Source organism: Grampus griseus (genome assembly GCF_964374135.1).
Source record: "Grampus griseus genome assembly, chromosome: X".
In the NCBI taxonomy this organism is placed as follows: domain Eukaryota; kingdom Metazoa; phylum Chordata; class Mammalia; order Artiodactyla; family Delphinidae; genus Grampus; species Grampus griseus.
This window is the reverse complement of record NC_138999.1, coordinates 46,616,071-46,635,713: the sequence shown is the minus strand read 5'-3', so window position 1 is coordinate 46,635,713 and position 19,643 is coordinate 46,616,071. Positions and strand designations below refer to the sequence as shown.

Genomic DNA, 19,643 nt, shown 5'->3' with positions numbered 1-19,643 from the left:
TAATCTCCAAAATATGTAAGCAGCTCATGTAGCTCAATGTCAAAAAAACAAACAACCCAATCCAAAAATGGGCAGAAGCCCTAAATATACATTTCTCCAAAGAAGATATACAGATTGCCAACAAACACATGAAAGGATGCTCAACATCATTAATCATTAGAGAAATGCAAATCAAAACTGCAATGAGGTATCACCTCACACCGGTCAGAATGGCCATCATCAAAAAATCTACAAACAATAAATGCTGGAGAGGGTGTGGAGAAAAGGGAACCCTCTTGCACTGTTGGTGGGAATGTAAATTGATACAGCCACTATGGAGAACAGTATGGAGGTTCCTTAAAAAACTAAAAATAGAACCACCATATGACCCAGCAATCCCACTACTGGGCATATACCCTGATAAAACTGTAATTCAAAAAGAGTCATGTACCCCAATGTTGATTGCAGCACTATTTACAATAGCCAGGACATGGAAGGAACCTAAGTGTCCATCGACAGATGAATGAATAAAGAAGATGTGGTACATATACACAATGGAATATTACTCAGCCATAAAAGGAAACAAAATTGAGTTATTTGTAGTGAGGTGGATGGACCTAGAGTCTGTCATACAGAGTGAAGTAAGTCAGAAAGAGAAAAATAAATACCGTATGCTAACACATATATATGGAATCTAAAAAAAGTTTTTAAATGGTTCTGAAGAACCTAGGGGCAGGGCAGGAATAAAGACATAGACGTTTAGAATGGACTTGAGTACACGGGGAGGGGGAAGGGTAAGCTGGGACGAAGTGAGAGAGTGGCATGGACATATATACACTACCAAATGTAAAATATCTAGTGGGAAGCAGCCACATAGCACAGGGAGATCAGCTAGGTGCTTTGTGACCACCTAGAGGGGTGGGAGAGGGAGGGTGGGAGGGAGACGCAAGAGTGAGGGGATATGGGGATATATGTATAAGTATAGCTGATTCACTTTGTTATACAGCAGCCACTAACACACCATTGTAAAGCATTAAACATTAAACACTGTAAAGCATTAACATCTCCAATAAAGATGTTAAAGAAAACAAAAAAAAGAATCCACCTGCCAATGCAGGGGACACGGGTTCGATCCCTGGTCTGGGAAGATCCCACATGCCGCGGAGCAAGTAAGCCTGTGCACCACAACTACTGAGCCTGCACTCTAGAGCCCATGGGCCACAACTACTGAGCCCGCATGCCACAACTACTGAAGCCCGCACATCTGGAGCCCGTGCTCCGCAACAAGAGAAGCCACTGCAATGAGAAGCCTGTGTACCGCAACGAAGAGTAGCCCCCGCTCGCCGCAACTAGAGAAAGCCCACGCCCAGCAATGAAGACCCAACACAGCCAAAACTAAAAAATAAATAAATGTATTTTAAAAAAAAGGAATTCAGGCATGTCAATTTACTTTTTCTGGGCCTCATTTCCCCATTATAAAACAAGTGGTTTGGATTAGACTTCTAAGGTTCTTTCCATTTTTAACATTCTGTCATTATTTTTTAACTCTTCTAAGTATCTGTCTGAGGAACCTGATGATAAGAGTACAGTTGATACTAATATTTTTGAGATACTATTTATTATATTTGACTTATACCTAAGGTGACCATATAATTTGCCATCCAAACAAGAAGAAACTTTTGAGAGTGAAAGAGATACTGTTAGTAATTACACAAGGACCATAGCTTTAAGCCAGAACTAGAATGTCTGGTTACCCTATCTATACCCAATATGTAGTTCTGCATTACTGGCCAAAAAAGAGTATTTGTTTATCAGTTTTAATTCCTTTTCCTGGTTTCTCTGTTTTTTTTTCTTCTTATAGATCCACTGTGTGCGGCGGAAAGTAGTGCAGCATCATGCCAGCAATCTCCAGCTAGTAAAAAAGGGATGTTCACAGATGACTTACACAAACTGGTGGATGACTGGACAAAGGAAACAGTAGGAAATTCTCTTATTAAGCCAAGTTTAAACCAACTTAAACAGAGTCAACAGAAACTAGAAACAGACAACTGGAACAAAGTATATGAAGTAAGTTGTTTATACCTGACCCTCTTTATTTATGAGAACTAAAACCATAAAGATTGATTCACTTAGGCCTATAGTTATAGTCACTATGATAGAGTGGTGTGATTTGACAACATAGAGACTTTTATCCTTGTCTAGATTCATTATGTCTTTGAGCAAATTAAGTTTTAGGCCAGAGGCCAGCAAACTATTTCTGGGAAGGGGCCAATTAGTAAATATTTTCAAGCCATGTGGTTGTAACTAATCAACACAGCCATAGACAATACATAAACAAGTGGGCATGGTTTTGTCCATTAAAACTTGATTTGCAAAAAGAGGTGGCAGGCTGTAGATTGCTAACCCTTGTTTTAGGCTATTATACCTGAAGGAAAAAAAAAGTATCAAAAAAGAAAGCATCTGGAGTGAGGGTTAATTCAACCTTGTGGTGCAAGAAGAATTTGGGTTTTGAGGAAAAGTTATCTTATGTTAATTGTACATCAGTATTCTCATAGCCAATAAGTTATCTTACGTATTCAGTATGAAAAAGAATTTTAAAGATATTTAAACTAGAATATTATAAAATATATCTTAAGTTTATGGACGAGATGTCTACTTAATTGCATATGTCCTTAGTCAGGTGTACAAGCAATTGAAATGTAGAAAGATGTCCACAATGCATTCTGGAGTGGGAAGAAGACAGGTTCACAGAATAGTATATATAGTATTTATGTAAAATTATATAAGATACATGTATATATGCATAGAAATAGGAAAAGCCATTAAAATATGCTGGATGGTGGAATTTGGGCCTTATTTTACTTTGTACTTTTCTGTATTTGAATTTTTAAAGTATCATTTTTTCAAAATGAATAAATCTATTAAAATGTGAATCAGGGCTTAGAATCTGAACCCATATAATTGAAAGAGATATATCTGAGTGTGTGTGTGTGTTATGTTTGTGTACATATATGTGTGTGTATATATAGTCATTGCATGTAGTTTGGTAAAGAGTCTGAAAATACATTTAGTGTTAACATTGAATAAAATTTTTCAAAAGCCTAGATTTTCCAAACTAGTAAGCAGTGTATCTGCTTAAGGGATCTGTGTATTTATATTATTCCTGGCACCGATTTATACACAGATAGTATCACCATTGTAAAAATTGGAAGCCTTTAGAGGCAAATTTTAAGGCATAAATGTGTTTGTGCTGCCCGTGAGAGATCCTCTGAGCACTATGTGAATGGAGGCCTTTGTTGATGAGTTGGAGGGTGGTTTATTGTGGTATAATGAGAATGTTTGGAAGAAGAGTGAGTAGAAAATGGAGTACGAATAAAAGCGGTGAAGGTCTTTATACGGACTGGGGTTCCAGCGTCAGCTCAGTCATTTACTAGTTGTGTGACTTTAGACAAGTCATTTGTGCGTCAGTTTTCATGTCTTTAAAACAGGGATAATACCTTCCTGCTTTGCAGGATTGCTGTGAGGATTAAATGAGGTAACATCTTTAAAGTGCCTAGCACATAGTAGTATCCTATATATGTAACTATTTTTGTATTTTTAGGTTCAGTTGATTATATCTTTGTGTGGAGAGCCCATCTCACTATCTAATGTTCTTGCATGTTACTGTTCTGTGCCTTAGAAAAATTTGTCACAATTATGTGCCAAGCCCTCTGCTAGGCACTGGGTTTGATTAGCAAAAACAAGTATGTTCCCTGTTCTCATGGGACTTATATGCTGGTGGGACAGTTAGATATGAACAGACTTGTATAAATAAACATAAAATTGCAGCTGTAATAAGGACTACAAAGGAGAGATATAGGATACCATACAGTAAGGGAAATTTGACCTAGTAAAGGGAAGTCAAGAAAAGCTTCCCTGAGAAAGTGATGATTGAGCAGAGATCTGCAGGATGAGTAAGTGTTAACTAGGTGAAAAGGGGAGGGAATATGATTCTAAGCAGAAAGAACAGCATATGCAAAACCCCTGTATGGGGAAACAGAATGAAAGGACTGAAAGTAGGTCCATTTGGCTGAAGTGTAGAGAGCAGAGAGGAGTTGGTGCACAGTGAATCTAAGGAGGGTCTTAAAAGTGGTGATGACAAGGAACTTTGTCTTTATTTTAAGACAGATGGATAGCCATTGAAGCCCTAGGGTTGACATGATCAGATTTGCTTTTTTTTTTTTTTTTTTTTTGCGGTACGCGGGCCTCTCACTGTTGTGGCCTCTCCCGTCGCGGAGCACAGCCTCCGGACCCGCAGGCTCAGCGGCCATGGCTCATGGGCCTAGCCGCTCTGCGGCATGTGGGATCTTCCCAGACCGGGGCACGAACCCGTGTCCCCTGCATCGGCAGGCAGACTCTCAACCACTGCACCACCAGGGAAGCCCCAGATTTGCTTTTTGAAAAGATCACTCTGGCTTGAAGCAAGAAGAAAGATTATTGAAGATAAGGGTAGATGTTGGTAGACCAATTAAGAGTTAGTCACAGTAGGCCCGATAAAGAGAAGTTGAACAACTTTTTAAATAACTATACTTCAATTTAAAAAAAGAGAGAGAGAGAAGCTGAGATGAAGAGAAGTGAACAGATTACAAGAAATGTTTAAGAGATAAAATGGACCAGATTTAGTGATGGAACTGATGTTTGGCAGAGGGGAGGTGTCAAGGCAAGGTTTCTGGCTGGTATAACTGGCTATCATTCCAGCATACCAATCATCAAGAAGGGGAACATGAGCAGGCAGTGTGTTTTGGTAGAAGAAAGATCATACATTTGGTTTTGGTCATTTGAATCTGAGATGCCTTTTAAATATCCAAGAGAAGATTAAGTATAACATGTCATCTCCAATTTTTTTAAAATAAAAATCACATTGTTACTGTTTGTAAAATAATAATGTTTGTTATAGAATTTAATCAATGCAGAAAAGTACAAAATTTTAAAATACCACCTTCAAATCCTACCACCCAGAAATAATTGTCACTAACTTTAGATAAACATCATTTCAGATATCTTTCTATGTCTGTATATGAATACATAGAAATAGCTTTACAAAAATGTGATCATACTATATGTGCTATTTTAAAATCAGAAGTATTTAGTTTTACTTTAACAGAACAAAAATACTGATATGAAAAAGGGATTGCTGGACTTCAAATGTTTCTTTTTTACCTCAAGAGATCTTGTCATTCATTCTTGAGTCAAGCTAAAAACCTTTAACCTAACTGTAGTTTGAAACTTTAGTTGAAAGCGTTTTAGCTTGACCATCAATTTACAAGAACTAAGAATTTGGGACTGATACCAAGCTCTCCTTTAAGTAAGAATTATTTACTTCCATTTAGACTTATTATTCCCATGTGCATAAGATTTCAGTAATCTCTATACATACACATAATTACAATACAATATAATAAGAAGAGTCAGGCAGGAATATGTTTTCTTAGTACTGCCCAAAACATAATTGTCGAGTTTAAATTTCCAAAAATATAACAGAAATGTCAGACTTTAAATAGTGAGTAGGAGGAGGTAGGGAGGTGACATTTCTTGAGCACCTACTATATGCCAGGCTTTCCCCTATGCCACTCTAAATCATGCTCCTCTTTCTTCAAAGAATTATGTAGTAACATGGACTACTGTTGTCTGTGGCCCTGAATGAGAGACTGCCTGGGACTGGCAGAAGGAAGTAAAAATTGAAGAGTAGTGCTAGCACGAGGAAAGGAGACACTAAACTGTGAACAGAAATTTAGCAGGGGTCTTGGAGTTAGCTGGAACTGTGTTCAAATCCTCACCTTACTATTAACTTGCTAAGTGGTGATGGGTGTTATCAATTTTGAGCTTCTGTTTCCTCATCTAAAAATGCCTGCCTTGCAGGGCAGTTACGAAGATGAAATGAAATAAGGTATATAACTATGCTTAGCACACAGAACGTTACTCCAAAAATGGTAGACAGTCAGAATAATAATGGGAGAGTAGTAAGGCAAAAAGAATACAGATGGGTAAAAGTATCTACCAAATAAACTGATCTTTTGTTTTTATTTTTTGTTAGAATACTCCATCTACTATGGGCTACACATCAACATGGATTTCTTCTCTGTCCCAAATCCGTGGAGCTGTCCCAGCCTCCTTGCCACAAGGACTCTCACGCCCTTCATTTCCTGGGCCATTATCATCATATGGAATACCCCATGTTTGTCAATATAATGCTGTGGGGGGGCCAGGGTATCCGGTACAGTGGGTAGGAATTTCAGGAACACCACAACAGTCTGTAGTAATTCCTACCCAATCTGGGGGACTGTTCCAGCCGGGGATGAATTTGCAGGCATTTCCAGCTTCATCAGTTCAGAATCCATCCGCGATCCCTCCTGGTCCCAAGTGAATCAGAGTAGAAGATGAAGAAAAAGGAAATGTTTTTCAGAAATATTTCCAGGACACCTAAGATAATAAACTTTCTTCTTCTTGGGTTCTGCCATATTTTCCCTCGTTTTGAGTTTACTTTCCACTATATATTTTTTTCCAATGTAGTATTTGATATAGCTCATCATCCTGTAGAACTGTGCAGTTTGTACATAGAACACTGCACACAGAAATGTTTTTTCACTTCAAATCCTATCCTCTTTGATACTTGATTTTTTAAAAATACTGTTCAGAATGCTTTAATAAGCTCAGCTTGAGCATTTCCATTTCCAGGACACTTTCCATTATTGCTGCTCTCTGCAGCTGGATGATACTTTTCTTTAAAAGGTATAAAAACTATTTATATTCCCCTAACATGGGCAAAGTGAGACCCTCCAACAGCTGGAGTCTTATGGGATTCTTCACGTTTATCTTAGGTTTACCTTTCGCAGAAGGCAGGGTAACTTGCTGCAGGAAATGTTTTGGTATATAAAATTAGAATAACTTTGTCAACCAATATAGAACATGAGCCCTTTTTAATGTGATTTTCTTCCCGTCGTCACAGCAGTAGGAATGAAGCCTTGTTTTAGGTGAGGCGGAGAGAAAGGAAAAAACAGAACTGTAACAGTTCCTTGATTCTGCAGATACTGTAGCTGCTTTAGGATTTCCATAGTAATTCAAAGCAGCTATCTCTGTTTCTCATGTGCACACTACATTGTTTTTGAGCATCTGAGAGGCATTGGTTTGGCTTGCATTCTTTTGCAAGGGATGTATTGCAGCTGATGTGAATCTCATTTGGGGGGAATCTTAGTGTTCCTAACAAAGAGGATTCAAGTTACACCTCTATTAGTCCATTCTTCTGAAGTGAAATTTACTTGACACAGTAGGTTTTGTAGGTTTTGAGACTTACACATGAAACACTGGCTTTACAGGGTTCTAAGAGATGTGGGGTATACATTGTCCTGCAGTAGATAGTAGACCCTCAAACGATACTATTTAAGTTGCCCTTAGCTTTTTTTTTTTTTTGGATTACCTTTTTTTCAGTTGTTATAGTTTCCTTGTTAGTATCTAGCATCTTAGATGATTTTAGATCTCAGATGATTTTGGCAGCCTCTTTAGAATCTGAGAGAGATCACTGTCAAGTTGCACTTTACTGGGTTTTATCCAGTTTTAGGAGGAGGGGAGGCAATGTCAAAATATACACTTTTAGTTTTCAAGAAGGTTAACTGTAATAATCTTAAAAGGCTGGTCACAGAGTTACCTAATGCTCAGTCTGTGAAACCCAAATAGAATTCTAAAATGGTATTTATCGACTACCACATATAAAGATGTTTAAAATACTTAGTTTTCGCTCTGAAGATTTCAAGGTCATTTCTAGTACACATTTACGTAATAACAAGTTGTCTACTGGTCAACATTCCAGATGATCACCCAACATTTCTGTTGACAGATTTTCCTCCATATTCCTCTAAAAATTTTACCCCGTGATCTTGCCAGGTAATGAGGAAAACTTAATGGGTGTACCTTTTTTTGCACAGTCTACTTTGTGACATGCAGTACACTTTTTCAAAAAAACAAATGTGTCTTATGTTACTTACCTGAGGATCACACTCAGCATCATGAAGATTCTGTTGCTATCATTTGGGGGCATCCAGGGCAGCATTTTGAGAATTGCTGTTGATAAGAGCCACAGTTTTCTTTTAATAAAACATATTCTGGTTTGGATGAGTCTTTCTAAATCTTATGTACAGATTCTTCAAATTTCTTCTACAGTATTGGTTTGCAAGTTGAAGTGGTTTTAGGACATTAGTGTAATGCAAATTCTTGCATTGCAATTTTCCATGTGTACAAAAACAATGTGCCTAAAATCCGTAATTCTTTAAAACTGCTTGTGTTTCATTATTAGAGTCAGCTTTGTGTGATTACATTGAGACTTACAACCTATAAAGTGAAAATACTGCAGGTTTTATGATCCCTTCTTCTCGAGTTGCAATCCTTTTAAACAGTGTACCCCAGGATGAAAAAAGCTCCATGGATGACATGCACAATTACATTTATTAATGGCTGCTCTACATCAAATGTCCCACATTTTGCCACCACCTCTGTTTTATGTATAATTCATCATTCTTTTGCCTGCAGAATTTTGCAGTGCCTTGTAATATTTAGAATCTTTTCAGATTTTTTGCTGGAAAGAAAAGTAGTCTTCTAAAGTTTGAAGATGGTGAGTAGTGTACTGCTGTCTCCATGCTGACTGCAGTAGTTGGGTTAACATATGTATACATGATGTATATGTAACATGTATAAGTTTAAAAATACAGAAAAAAGTGAGTTTGTGCAGAAATGAAGAAAACAGTGTTATTCACATCACTGTGGGTTTTTAAGTTATTTTTTTCCCATTACTTAAATATTTGATTCCAATTACAGTCACTTTGACTGTAAATATTAGCTAGTTTTCTATCTAGGGGTTTTGCATTATTTCATAATTTTGCTAAATCATATGATAGTGCTGTTTTCATCCTTGCTGAGGTACTTCCCCCCGCCCCAGAAATAATTAACTCTTGAGGTAAAGCTCAGAAATTCCCTTCTTACTTAACAAAGAGCCTACTATGTAACAAGGGCCTTCTTCCCATTTCCAACACACACACACAAACCTGTCCTTTCCATTTTCCTTCTTGTAGAAAAAAAAAGGTTATACTAAACCATCCCACTTGTAAAGTTTATTTGGGGGTAGTCTGTGTGTCCAACCACCATGTTTACTTCTCAAAGTGCAAGTCTGATGAATAGTACTGTATCTCCATATGTGGCAATGTGAGCATTTCATCATGAATTACCTGCTGCTATGTTTGTGAAGTTGGGTGTAACATCATAAGAATATGAAACCAGTATTGGTGTAAATCTAATGAAAATAACCCTATGTATATTTGTAGCAGTCTTGAATCTCTAAGGCAATTTGCTGTAGTATAACAAATATCCATTTCGTTTTTCATATTTTTCTTGCCAGTTTTATATCAAGCATGAATTCTAATGGTTTGACAGCAAAATTATCTGTGAAAGTTTAAAAGGCACTTTTCTGCTGTGATTTTTGGATTGAGTGTGGAGTGTTATGTACAGTATGATGGGATGTATCATTTTAGAACCGCAGATTTAATTCTACTCCAATTACATTTGTTTATCTACCTCTTTTTCAGTGCTGTTTTGGGGTACACATGTAAACACTGCCTGTGAAACTTGCTTTTTTGCCTTGATTCTCAGTATTCTTTCAGGTTATAAATCTGGCCTGCTAACTATGAGTTTGAAATGAGAAGGACCATCACTCTGGTACCAATCTATGTTTAAGTGACGAGAGCCACATGCTTCTGTGAAATAAGCTTTGGGGATTTAGGGATGGAGAACAGAGAAATAAATCCAGCTGGTGGCAATATAGGACTTAGTTGTAGAAGTTAGTTGCAAAATAAACAAATGATAAGAAAGTACCTAAATTAGACAATCTGGTGCCTGTAACTTCGTATCTTTTTTTTTGCGGTACGCAGGCCTCTTGCTGCTGTGGCCTCTCCTGTTGCGGAGCACAGGCTCAGGACGCGCAGGCTCAGCGGCCATGGCTCACGGGCCCAGCCGCTCCGCAGCACGTGGGGTCCTGACTGGGGCACAAACCCGCCTCCCCTGCATCGGTAGGCGGACTTTCAACCACTGCGCCACCAGGGAAGCCCTGTAACTTCGTATCTTTTATTAGAGATGCGTTTCTTGTCTGTGTGCCTAAAGGGCTATGGGTTGAAACTGCTTTAACTATCACAATGAAATATTTGACAAATATTACAGCAGTGGCCCATCATTCAGCATATTAGCATACTGCTAGGTATTTGCAATGATATTTTATTACCTTAAAATGGCCATATGCTTTTAGTTGAATTGTAGTTAGTCGTAACTGTTTATCCAATCTCTAAAGTTTATTGGAGGCATTGACTTTCTTCTTTGCTGTCTTCTCTGAGTGATGAAAATGATACATTCTCTGTTTTTTCCAGAAAACTGAGCAAATGTTTGTAAACCACATGTTATTTGTTTCACATGTTTACTGTGTGTAACACTACAGCATGTTTAATGTTAGTAAATACTGTATTTCAGGCTTCATGTACAAGTACATTCCTGAGGTATACTTGCCATCAGTTTGGGATTCAGTTATTTAATCTTCTGTTTGGTTTAGAAGAATCTTGAGATATTTGAGGTGGTGTGCAGGCCATTTTCTAGAATAGATTGTTCATTTTTAATACTGTAGTTTACTGGGGACTTGTTTTTTCCCCCTTTATTTAGAAGATGAACCAGTAAGGGAGCAGGGCATAGGAAAGGTCATTGATTTGGTAAATGTAATTTCTGGGATTGAAATAAAAAACCCACAAACAATCCAGACTGTAAAATGGTGACACTCAAACTTGGTAAAATCCTTTGAAGTGAAGTTAGTATGAAATTTTTATGGAGCCAGATGCTTTCAGGTCACCCTGGAAATAGTCTTTGTATGTGAAGGATGAACACAAACATTGGTCAGGGACCTTGACAGCCACCATTGGCAGGGGCCTGGGATAGTAACTAGGTTACACTTAGTTATTTTCAACTGAGATAGCTGGAAGATTATATAAACCAACAGCTCCCATTCTGGAAGGTCTTCTTTTAATTAAAAAAACCTCCAACAGAAAGGCCAAAAGTCAAGCAAGAAGGGGAGAAACTGGGCTCTTGAGAAAAAAAAAAGTGCCAGTGAAAAATAAAATTCCTAAATGTGTGCTTGTCATCCTTCCAGTTTTTTTTTTTAAGTTGCATTTCTTCTCCGTTATAATTTAAGATTTCAGATTGAGGTTTGTGGTCCAGAACATACCCTCAGCAGAAATAGTGACTGATTGGAAAGTGCAGTTGTTCAAGGTCTGTCATGCTCAATCACTTAAAGCTGTAATTTGTTTGATATGAATATTAAGCATGTAGACCTAGTGCAGCATGGGAGCCACTCAGGAAGTTTATGCAATTAATAAACTTTCATGCATAATTAATTTACTATGAAGTATGCAGAATTTCAGCCACTTCTCTACACTTAACACTTAGTTGTATATGTGAACTCTCCTTTCTTAATTGGGGAATGTAGCATTATATGGAATGTTGTTAAACCTAATTTTAATCCTTCTTGACATTAACTTTTATTATTTTTTTGGTAAACCAAGTGATCTGCCTTTAAGCAGTTGTCTGATTTTGGTTCTTTGAAACTGTGATTTTTATTTCATTTGTATCCAACCATTTGTTTTGTTTCCTGGAAATTTTGTTTTGAAACAGAAAATAAAGGCTGTGTTAAAATGAGTATGTTATCTTATTAAAACGCTGTCATAGTCACTGCAATCATCTGGCTTAAACTGGTTCTTCATTTACCAAATCTAATTTAGCAGATTTAAAAACTTTAGTCCTATAGATATGTTGGCTGAATAAACTAAGCTGTGTGTTACCTCTTGATTTATAGCTCCAACAGATTTTGAGTTGGACCCCTTGTCCTCACTTGTCAATGAGCCATAATTGGAACAGTCACTACGATTTACTGAGTACCTACTGTGTTAGTTAGGCTTGTGATAAAATTCATAAAACAATCCTATAAGCTAGATCTGTTACTGTCTCTACAGAGAAAATTTGAGAATCAGAGAGATTAAAGAATTTACCAAGGTACCATAGCTAGTAAATGATGAAGCCTGGATCCAAACCCAGGTCTGACTCCAAAATTCATGGGAAAAACCTCAGGCCATACTGACTCTCAGATGTACTGTAATAATAATACTCAAAATACATTTAGACTACGTTTTCAACTAATTATTATGATTAGTACATATGCTTTTCATATATCTTTCATGAGGTTATGTCCAGTGCTTGTTTTATAATTTTAGGAGAAGTATATGTTTATGGTACAAGCAAGAATTCAAAATGTGCCCTTTGTGTAAATTTATTAAGGAGTATTTCCTTTCATATTGACAGTGTTTATGGTCCACCTTCAGAAAAAAGTGCATTTGGAAATCTCCGTTGCACATCTTTCATTTACCACACTACAGTGACTTGGGAAACTGTCAAATGAGGTCAGATCCCTTGTTCATTTGATAATTTAGGTAGAAGAATCATGCATATGTTTATGCAAACAGCCCTGGAGGAAGAATAAGAGGCCTATCAGAAATATTCAAGATTAGATGAGGATTTGTAAAGTGTTTTTAAAAATCTATTACCTTGATTTTATGACAATGACTCCAAGGTATTCTCTCCTAGGTGATCCCTAAAGGGAGGATACAAGGTACACAGTTGAACAAACACAGGTTTTTTGACTCACAGACCCCTCAAACCTCTATTTTCTCATTTGTACAATGAGGTGGTTGTATTAAATGAGATATGTCCCAAATTTGCTAATTGTGCTTATTGTTAGACATCTCTAGTGACTTTCACAATAAACTTGCACTTGGGAAACCAGACTGGTTTGGAAATGGGCCCTGGTTCTTATTATAGTTGCTACAGATACCACTTGGAGTTCAGCAGACCTGGATTTGTATTCTAGCTTTGTGAACTTGGAAAATTACTTAACTTTTTAGCTTCAATTTCCTTATCTGTAAAAAGGATAACTGCTTCACTGGTGGTATTGTGAGACTAAATGAAAAAACATAAAGGGCTTAGCACTGCACCTGGCACGTAGTAGGTCTGCTCAAATAATAGTAACAGCTACTGAAGGGACCTTACATATCACTAAGGAGGAAACAGTCATAGAGATGTGACAAAACTGAACTCAACCTGTGAGTCAACGTGAGGTCTGTTGGTGAAAGATTGGGTATTTGCCCCAGTGGTGCCAGATGATGTAAAGTGAGGTTCAGAGATGAAAGTGTTTAAGTTGGGGGATAAAACACCATAAAACCCATTTAAAATGCGCCATCATTAATGAGCACTAGATTAAAAGAATCAGATGAAAGAATTAAGTCTGTGACTAAAGAATTTAGAAGGAGCTGAAGTAGTAGGAGTTGGGGAAAAGACGGTGGGTCTTAAGACAGGAGCTCAAGACAGAAATGAAATAAAGCATAGATGATGGTCTGAATAGGAGCAGGACCTTGGGATAAACAGATGAAGAACTGGAAAAGACTAGTTCACATGCCTGTTACAAATTTGTAAGATTTCTCCATTCCAGTTCAGAAGTTCTCATCGCTGACTGCATATTAAAATCACCTGGGGAGGTATTTTTAAAAATTAGTGTCCCTGGGCTTCCCTGGTGGCGCAGTGGTTGAGAGTCCGCCTGCCGATGCAGGGGACATGGGTTCGTGCCCCGGTCCGGGAAGATCCCACATGCCGCGGAGCGGCTAGGCCCGTGAGCCATGGCCGCTGAGCCTGTGCGTCCGGAGCCTGTGCTCCACAACGGGAGAGGCCACAACAGTGAGAGGCCCGTGTACCACAAAAAAAAAAAAAAAAAAAATTAGTGTCCCGGTTACACAGCAATGTGAATATACTTAACACTACTGAACTGTATACTTAAAAATGGTTAAGATGGTAATTTTTCTGTTATATATATTTTACCACAATTTAAAAATAATTAGTGTCTGGGCCCCATTCCTATAATTAGTATTGTTTTAAAAAGCTCCCCAGGTGATATATTAATATCATATTAAACTAGCTAGGGTTGAGAACCACAGTCCTTGCTTCCTTTACTAATCAAATGACCTCCCTGCTATTATTGCTGGTTCAAGAAACACAAGCAACATAGCAGCCTTATTAGACCTTCTAATGAATTATTTACTATTACCATATAAGCTTACAGCCTCTCAAACAGCCCCCAAGGATTTGGGCAATAGATAAAGCTAAGTGGGCCCCTTGCAGAAACTGAACAGCTAGTTACTACTTAGGTGGAAGATATCAGAAGATTGAATCCAATATGAATTTTCGATGCAACTTCTTTATGCTTCTCTCCAGCCTTCATTTTAATAATTAAGGTTTATTAGGTGCTTACTGTGCCAGTTACTATGCTAAGCACTTTAATATACCATTTAATCTTCAAAAGTTTCTGAGGTAAGTACATTACCATCTCCCTTCTAAGCTCCTTGACTGCCTTGAAAACTGTTTTCTCCTAGCCCAGCGTTATTCCTGGCATGTAGTAGGTACCAAATAAATCTGTTGAATAAATTAATGAGTCCCTATTTCATAGATACAATAAGGGCTCAAGAGGTTAAATAACTTGTTAGTTATATAGCAAATAAGGAGTTGAACTGGTATTGGAGCCAAGATCTCAGCTCCAAAGCACACACTTTAACCACTATTCTGTGACATCTACTGTCCCTTTCTACTTTCAGGGCTTTGGCCTCTGTTATCTCTTCCCTCTCTATGGCCTATGCCTAGCATAAAGTTTCTCTTGTACTATATATGTTAAGATTCTTGTTTGTAAGTAATAGAAACCCAATTTGAACAAGCGTAAACAAAAAAGAGGGATTTATTATAAAGATGGTGGTGGTGTCTCAAAACACCCAACGATAGTGCAGATGGGCCTTAGGAACATAAATCAGGTGCTTGAATGCAGCCAGGATTTTTCATCTCCCCTCCTCCAGCTCAATCCCAAATTCTCTGGGAAGGTACATAAAGAATAAGCTCCTGGTGCAACCATGAGGGTAAGGTAGAGAAAGTGGTAGAAAAGGGGTACTGGGGAGACAAAACAGACGTTTACCTATAGTCCTCCATTTGACTGCCCCGTAAACACATATGCCATTTTCCCCATACCTACAATTCCACAAATGTCCACACCTAACAATCTATGGACAACTGCAAGTCACATGCAACTACTGTATCCAGAGCAACGGCACAGCATGGACATGCCCCTTCCTCATCTAGTTCAGTGGCAATCTAAATGTGGATCGTCTTGATCCTGCCACTCCCTGATAAACTTAACTGCCACCAACAGATCTAACATGCAATAGTAGAGAAATATTTAGATTAACCACTAAGTTCCCTTTTATGAAAGGAGAGGGGCACAACTTTATCAGCCACCAGTCCAAGTGTGCACCATTTCCACCTGGATAGGAAGGAAGGAAATAAAGTACGGGTATAGAAAAACTTACGGGAGTCATTTTATTGATGCTTCTTTTTGCTTTACCAGTCTGTACTTGGGCCTGCTCTAGAAAAGCAGTGATTCTCAAACGTAAGGGTGCATTAGAATCACCTGGAGAACTAGTGTGACCTGCAAAAACTCTCGACACAAACACTCCATTCAAACACCTACACTAAGAGACTAGACCAAATTTGGCTTCTAGCCTCCTAAGCCGGAGTCTCTGGGATGACCCAATTTCCATCTGGAAAAGCTCAGGCTGTAAAAAGAATTTATAGCTTACTCTAGCTGACACCTGACAATAGACCCCTGACCTCCCTTTCTTAGAGCATTTACCAAAAAGGGCTTAAAATTATGACTTCTTCCCCTGTCCCTTTGAGATGTATATGTATCTCCTACAACTCCAGAGTGTGTGTCTCAAGGACCATTCCTTTGAAATGTAGTCATCGGGAAGGCTAGGGCCTCTGTCTCCCAGTAACTGTGGGAGGATATAATCCTAACTTAAATAATTGCCAGCTAGCAGACACAGCTAGCCTAACTGCATTTACGCTGGCCAACTCTGTAATTTTTCACTTCCCTGACTCTACTTGAGCCTCTCCTCGCTCCTCCTCCCTCCTTTTCCCTTTAAAATGCTCAGTCACCTCTGCACAAATGGGAATGGAGCTCTGCTTTTTCCCCTACTATCAGTAATTGAATAAAATCTGTCCTCATTGCTTTAACTAATGTCAGGCTTTGTTTATCTTTGACACCATTTAAACCACACATTGCTAGCCCCACCCCCAGAGTTTCTGATTCAGGAGATCTGGGGTGAGTCCCGAGAATTTACATTTCTAACAGTTCCTAGGTGCTGATATGCCGATCCAGGGACCATACTTTGAGAATCACTGCTGGCTCATGGTCCCTGTTCACTAGATAGGATTTTCTAGTGATACAACTTCCTCAAAACCTCATATTGTAAGGCCAACTGGCCCGAGGCAGGGGAACACAATCAGATTCACAGGTTGCATCAGACCGAAATTCTCCGGACCACCCAGTTCCAGAAACTGCCCTGGAGACATTCCGGACCACCCAGTTCCAGGAACTGACCTGGGGACTTTGAACCCGGCCCAGCCTTCCCGCCTTTCGAGGGGCGGGACTAACGGTCCCCCAGGATATCCGAAAAGACCACCAAATAAGGAATACCCTGCGCCCTCCCAGATTCACCACACCCCTTTCCCTTCTTCCCCTATAAAATCTTGCCCAACCCTCGCCCGGGTGCGACTTCTCTGGCCCCATTCTCTTGGACCAGTGAACCTCGCCCAGGAGCGCTCCTTAATAAAGCTCACTTGAAGCTTTCCTCTGTTTCGCGGTGCCGTTTGTTAAGATCCGACCTTACACATATGACTGCCTGTTAATTTCATTTGAGGGGCCTCACAATGCTAGTAACAAGTGCCAAGAACCTTGTCAACTTATGCTCTTTGAATCTTCAGATTTGCTAAAGGGAATAATCACCCTGTTGCAGGTTTCTATTTTTTTTTTCTTCCTTTTTTTTTTTTTTTTTTTTTGCGGTACGCGGGTCTCTCACTGTTGTGGCCTATCCCATTGCGGAGCACAGGCTCCAGACGCGCAGGCTCAGCGGCCACGGCTCACGGGCCTAGCTGCTCCGCTGCATGTAGGATCTTCCCGGACTGGGGCACGAACCCGTGTCCCCTGCATCGGCAGGCGGACTCTCAACCACTGCGCCACCAGAGAAGCCCGGGTTTCTATTTCTTAGCTCTCTACCTAAAGACTTGGCTCCTTCTCCCTGGCATTATGCTCAAGGTCTCCAGTTCAGAGCGTGGATAGGAAACAGGTTGAGTTCAACGATGTGAAGCCTCTCTTTTCCGATCTGCTCTGGGAATGTTACACTTACCCTCTCTTCCTTGCATTCCAGCTGAATGCATGTACAGAGGAAGAGATCATCACATTTGGGGGAGCTGGAGAACAAGGAATACTGTGGTGGCTTGTAAAGATAACCTCTTTCCAGTTCGTTGGAAACTGGATGCCAGTTTCCTAATTAGTGGAACATTTAAAATGAGACAATAAATCAGCAAAGCCCATGAATATCTAATCATTAGCAACTGCTAAACTCTTGATATAGGCAGGGCTGCTCTGCTTTTGAGTCTCAAGAGCAATAAGCAACTGCTTCGCTGCCAAATAACACAGAATGCCAACTTCCAATTAACGATATGGGAGATCTCCAATCTTTGCCAGTTCCATAGTTTAGGGTCTATAATTTGCCACACCCCATTTCTGGTACCAGTTCTTGAATTAATAATTTTTTGGTCATGAGTAGTTTCTAACCCAACTCTATCTTAAAAATAGTAAGGATATGAGGTTGCCTCAGAGAAACCAAGGGCAAGAATGCCTGAGGAATGATCTAGAACCTGGGTCTTAAACACGATGAAGACTCCCTATCTCCCATCTCTGCTCTAGAGTCTGCGGTTTTTTCTCTTCCTGCAGACCAGCATCTTTTACTTTTGTCCCTCTGATGGGAAAATTGACTACTGACAGCTTCGAAGTTTTACACTTAGAGAAAAACTGATCTCTCTGGTCCAATTCCAAATTTCTAGGGAATGAGATTCTGATCGACCCAGCTTGGATTCGTTATCTACCTTTGACCCAGTCAGCGATGGTTATGGTTAACATGACAGTTTTTGTAAATGGGGAGAGGGTTAATTCCTAGAAAAGGAGGGCTGAGTAGACAATCCAACAGGTGTCCATTATACTAGAAAACTTCTATTCCTTTCATCCACCATCCCTTCAAGCCACTATTCCCTCCTTTCACTGCTTGTTTTCACAGGAGTTATTTATGTGCATTGCTTCAACATCTACTTATTCTTTGCCAATCTGGTTTGTTCTATCTCCACTAGTCTTTTATGATAAATTTCTTTATGGAGCTTGAAGATTTTTCAGCTTTTGTATCCTAATACACTGTTCTCAGATTTCATTCACCCTGACTACTCTTGAGTTCTAAACTTTTGCATTCTTACTCGGCCTGCCATTATCTCCCGCCTTCTATTAAGTTCCAAGCCAGATCTGACTGCTACGCACTGTTACAGAACAGAATAGATCTTGTTTTCTACCCTCCTCTGGTTTAAACAGTGTGCCCTAAACACCAGTCAGCCAGAAGACTGGTCTATATCTGAATCAAACAAGGAGAATGCTGAAAATATTGAATAGATTTTCAAAAGATGATTCTGTACGTCTGGAATTGGAGCCCTTACCGCTATTTTTCTAGAGCTCCCCGACAGATCGATTCACAATGTTTGCAAACAAAGGTCCTAACCATAGGACATTGTAGCTCAGTGAGTACCAGAAAGGTACAACTTGTAGCTTAACTTGTGTTGGTGCTTATCTCCCTGACCACAGAGCTCCTGAGTACAATGGATATTCGATTTCACTTTGTCTCTGCATTGCCTTGGGCAAATAAATTATACAATTTTCACCATTCATAAACTGGGGCCAAGAACTCTTCCTCAAAGAATTACAGTAGCTAAAAGTGGATTGTTACAGAAATGGTGGTTATTATTTTTACGTTTCATATGTGTCCTTTCTCATTCATTAAAAGCTACGCACATTATTCCCTCCCCCCAAAGGAAAATTCTTCCTCCTGGGAAATTTTAGCATACTTTAGCTGAATTCAATTAAACCACTCTACTTCCTTTCCCATGATGCATCACTCCCCCCCCAACTCCTTTTCTTGGGAAAGGCGGTAAATAGCCTGAAGCAACTCGGTGGATGCGAAGAGCTGGAGTGCAAATCCTAAACGCATATCACGCCCCTTCCCTTGAGACCCAGTGAATGCAAGGGCTGACAGGGGTGGTAATCTTGTTCCAACACTGTATCCCGAGGCCGTAGAGGAGACTACAACTCCCAGAATGCCCCGCCCCGCTCCCCCTCCTCCAGCTAGAAAGCGTGTACCATAGAGAAGACGCGGTAACGTGGCTCCTGGAGGTAGAAGTAAGAGGCTTCACCCCTTTTGAAGCGGTGAAGAGCGGCCATAGAGGGATAAGAGAGAAGTGACTAGAGGCCGTCATCGCTTTTATCCTCCCAGCCTCTCGTGAGTCCGGTCGGCCTCACCACTCCTCTCCACCCAAATCCAGTCTGTGGTCTCCTCCCCACGCCTCCCTTATTCCCTCGCTAGCTCACC

The 19,643-nt window shown here is 39.5% G+C and overlaps 1 protein-coding gene and 1 long non-coding RNA gene across 4 annotated transcripts in view; one reads left to right on the top strand and one right to left on the bottom strand.

Moving 5' to 3' along the window:
• The window catches only part of WNK3 (WNK lysine deficient protein kinase 3), a gene marked incomplete at both ends in the record, with an annotated part of 147,026 nt that extends 140,644 nt beyond the window's left edge, over positions 1–6,382 (top strand). For all 3 annotated transcript variants that reach the window (XM_082681003.1, XM_082681002.1, XM_082681001.1), the window contains 2 exons: positions 1,841–2,046; positions 6,053–6,382. In XM_082681003.1, coding sequence (XP_082537129.1) covers positions 1,841–2,046; positions 6,053–6,382 — 536 coding nt within the window. The remainder of the gene's footprint in view (positions 1–1,840; positions 2,047–6,052) is intronic.
• Positions 6,233–19,577, bottom strand: LOC309839301. The gene is made up of 4 exons (XR_014298496.1): positions 19,415–19,577; positions 12,633–12,679; positions 7,998–8,073; positions 6,233–6,368 (listed from the first exon to the last, which is right to left on the bottom strand). It is a non-coding gene; the product is annotated as an uncharacterized lncRNA (long non-coding RNA).
• Positions 19,578–19,643: the final 66 nt, after the last annotated feature.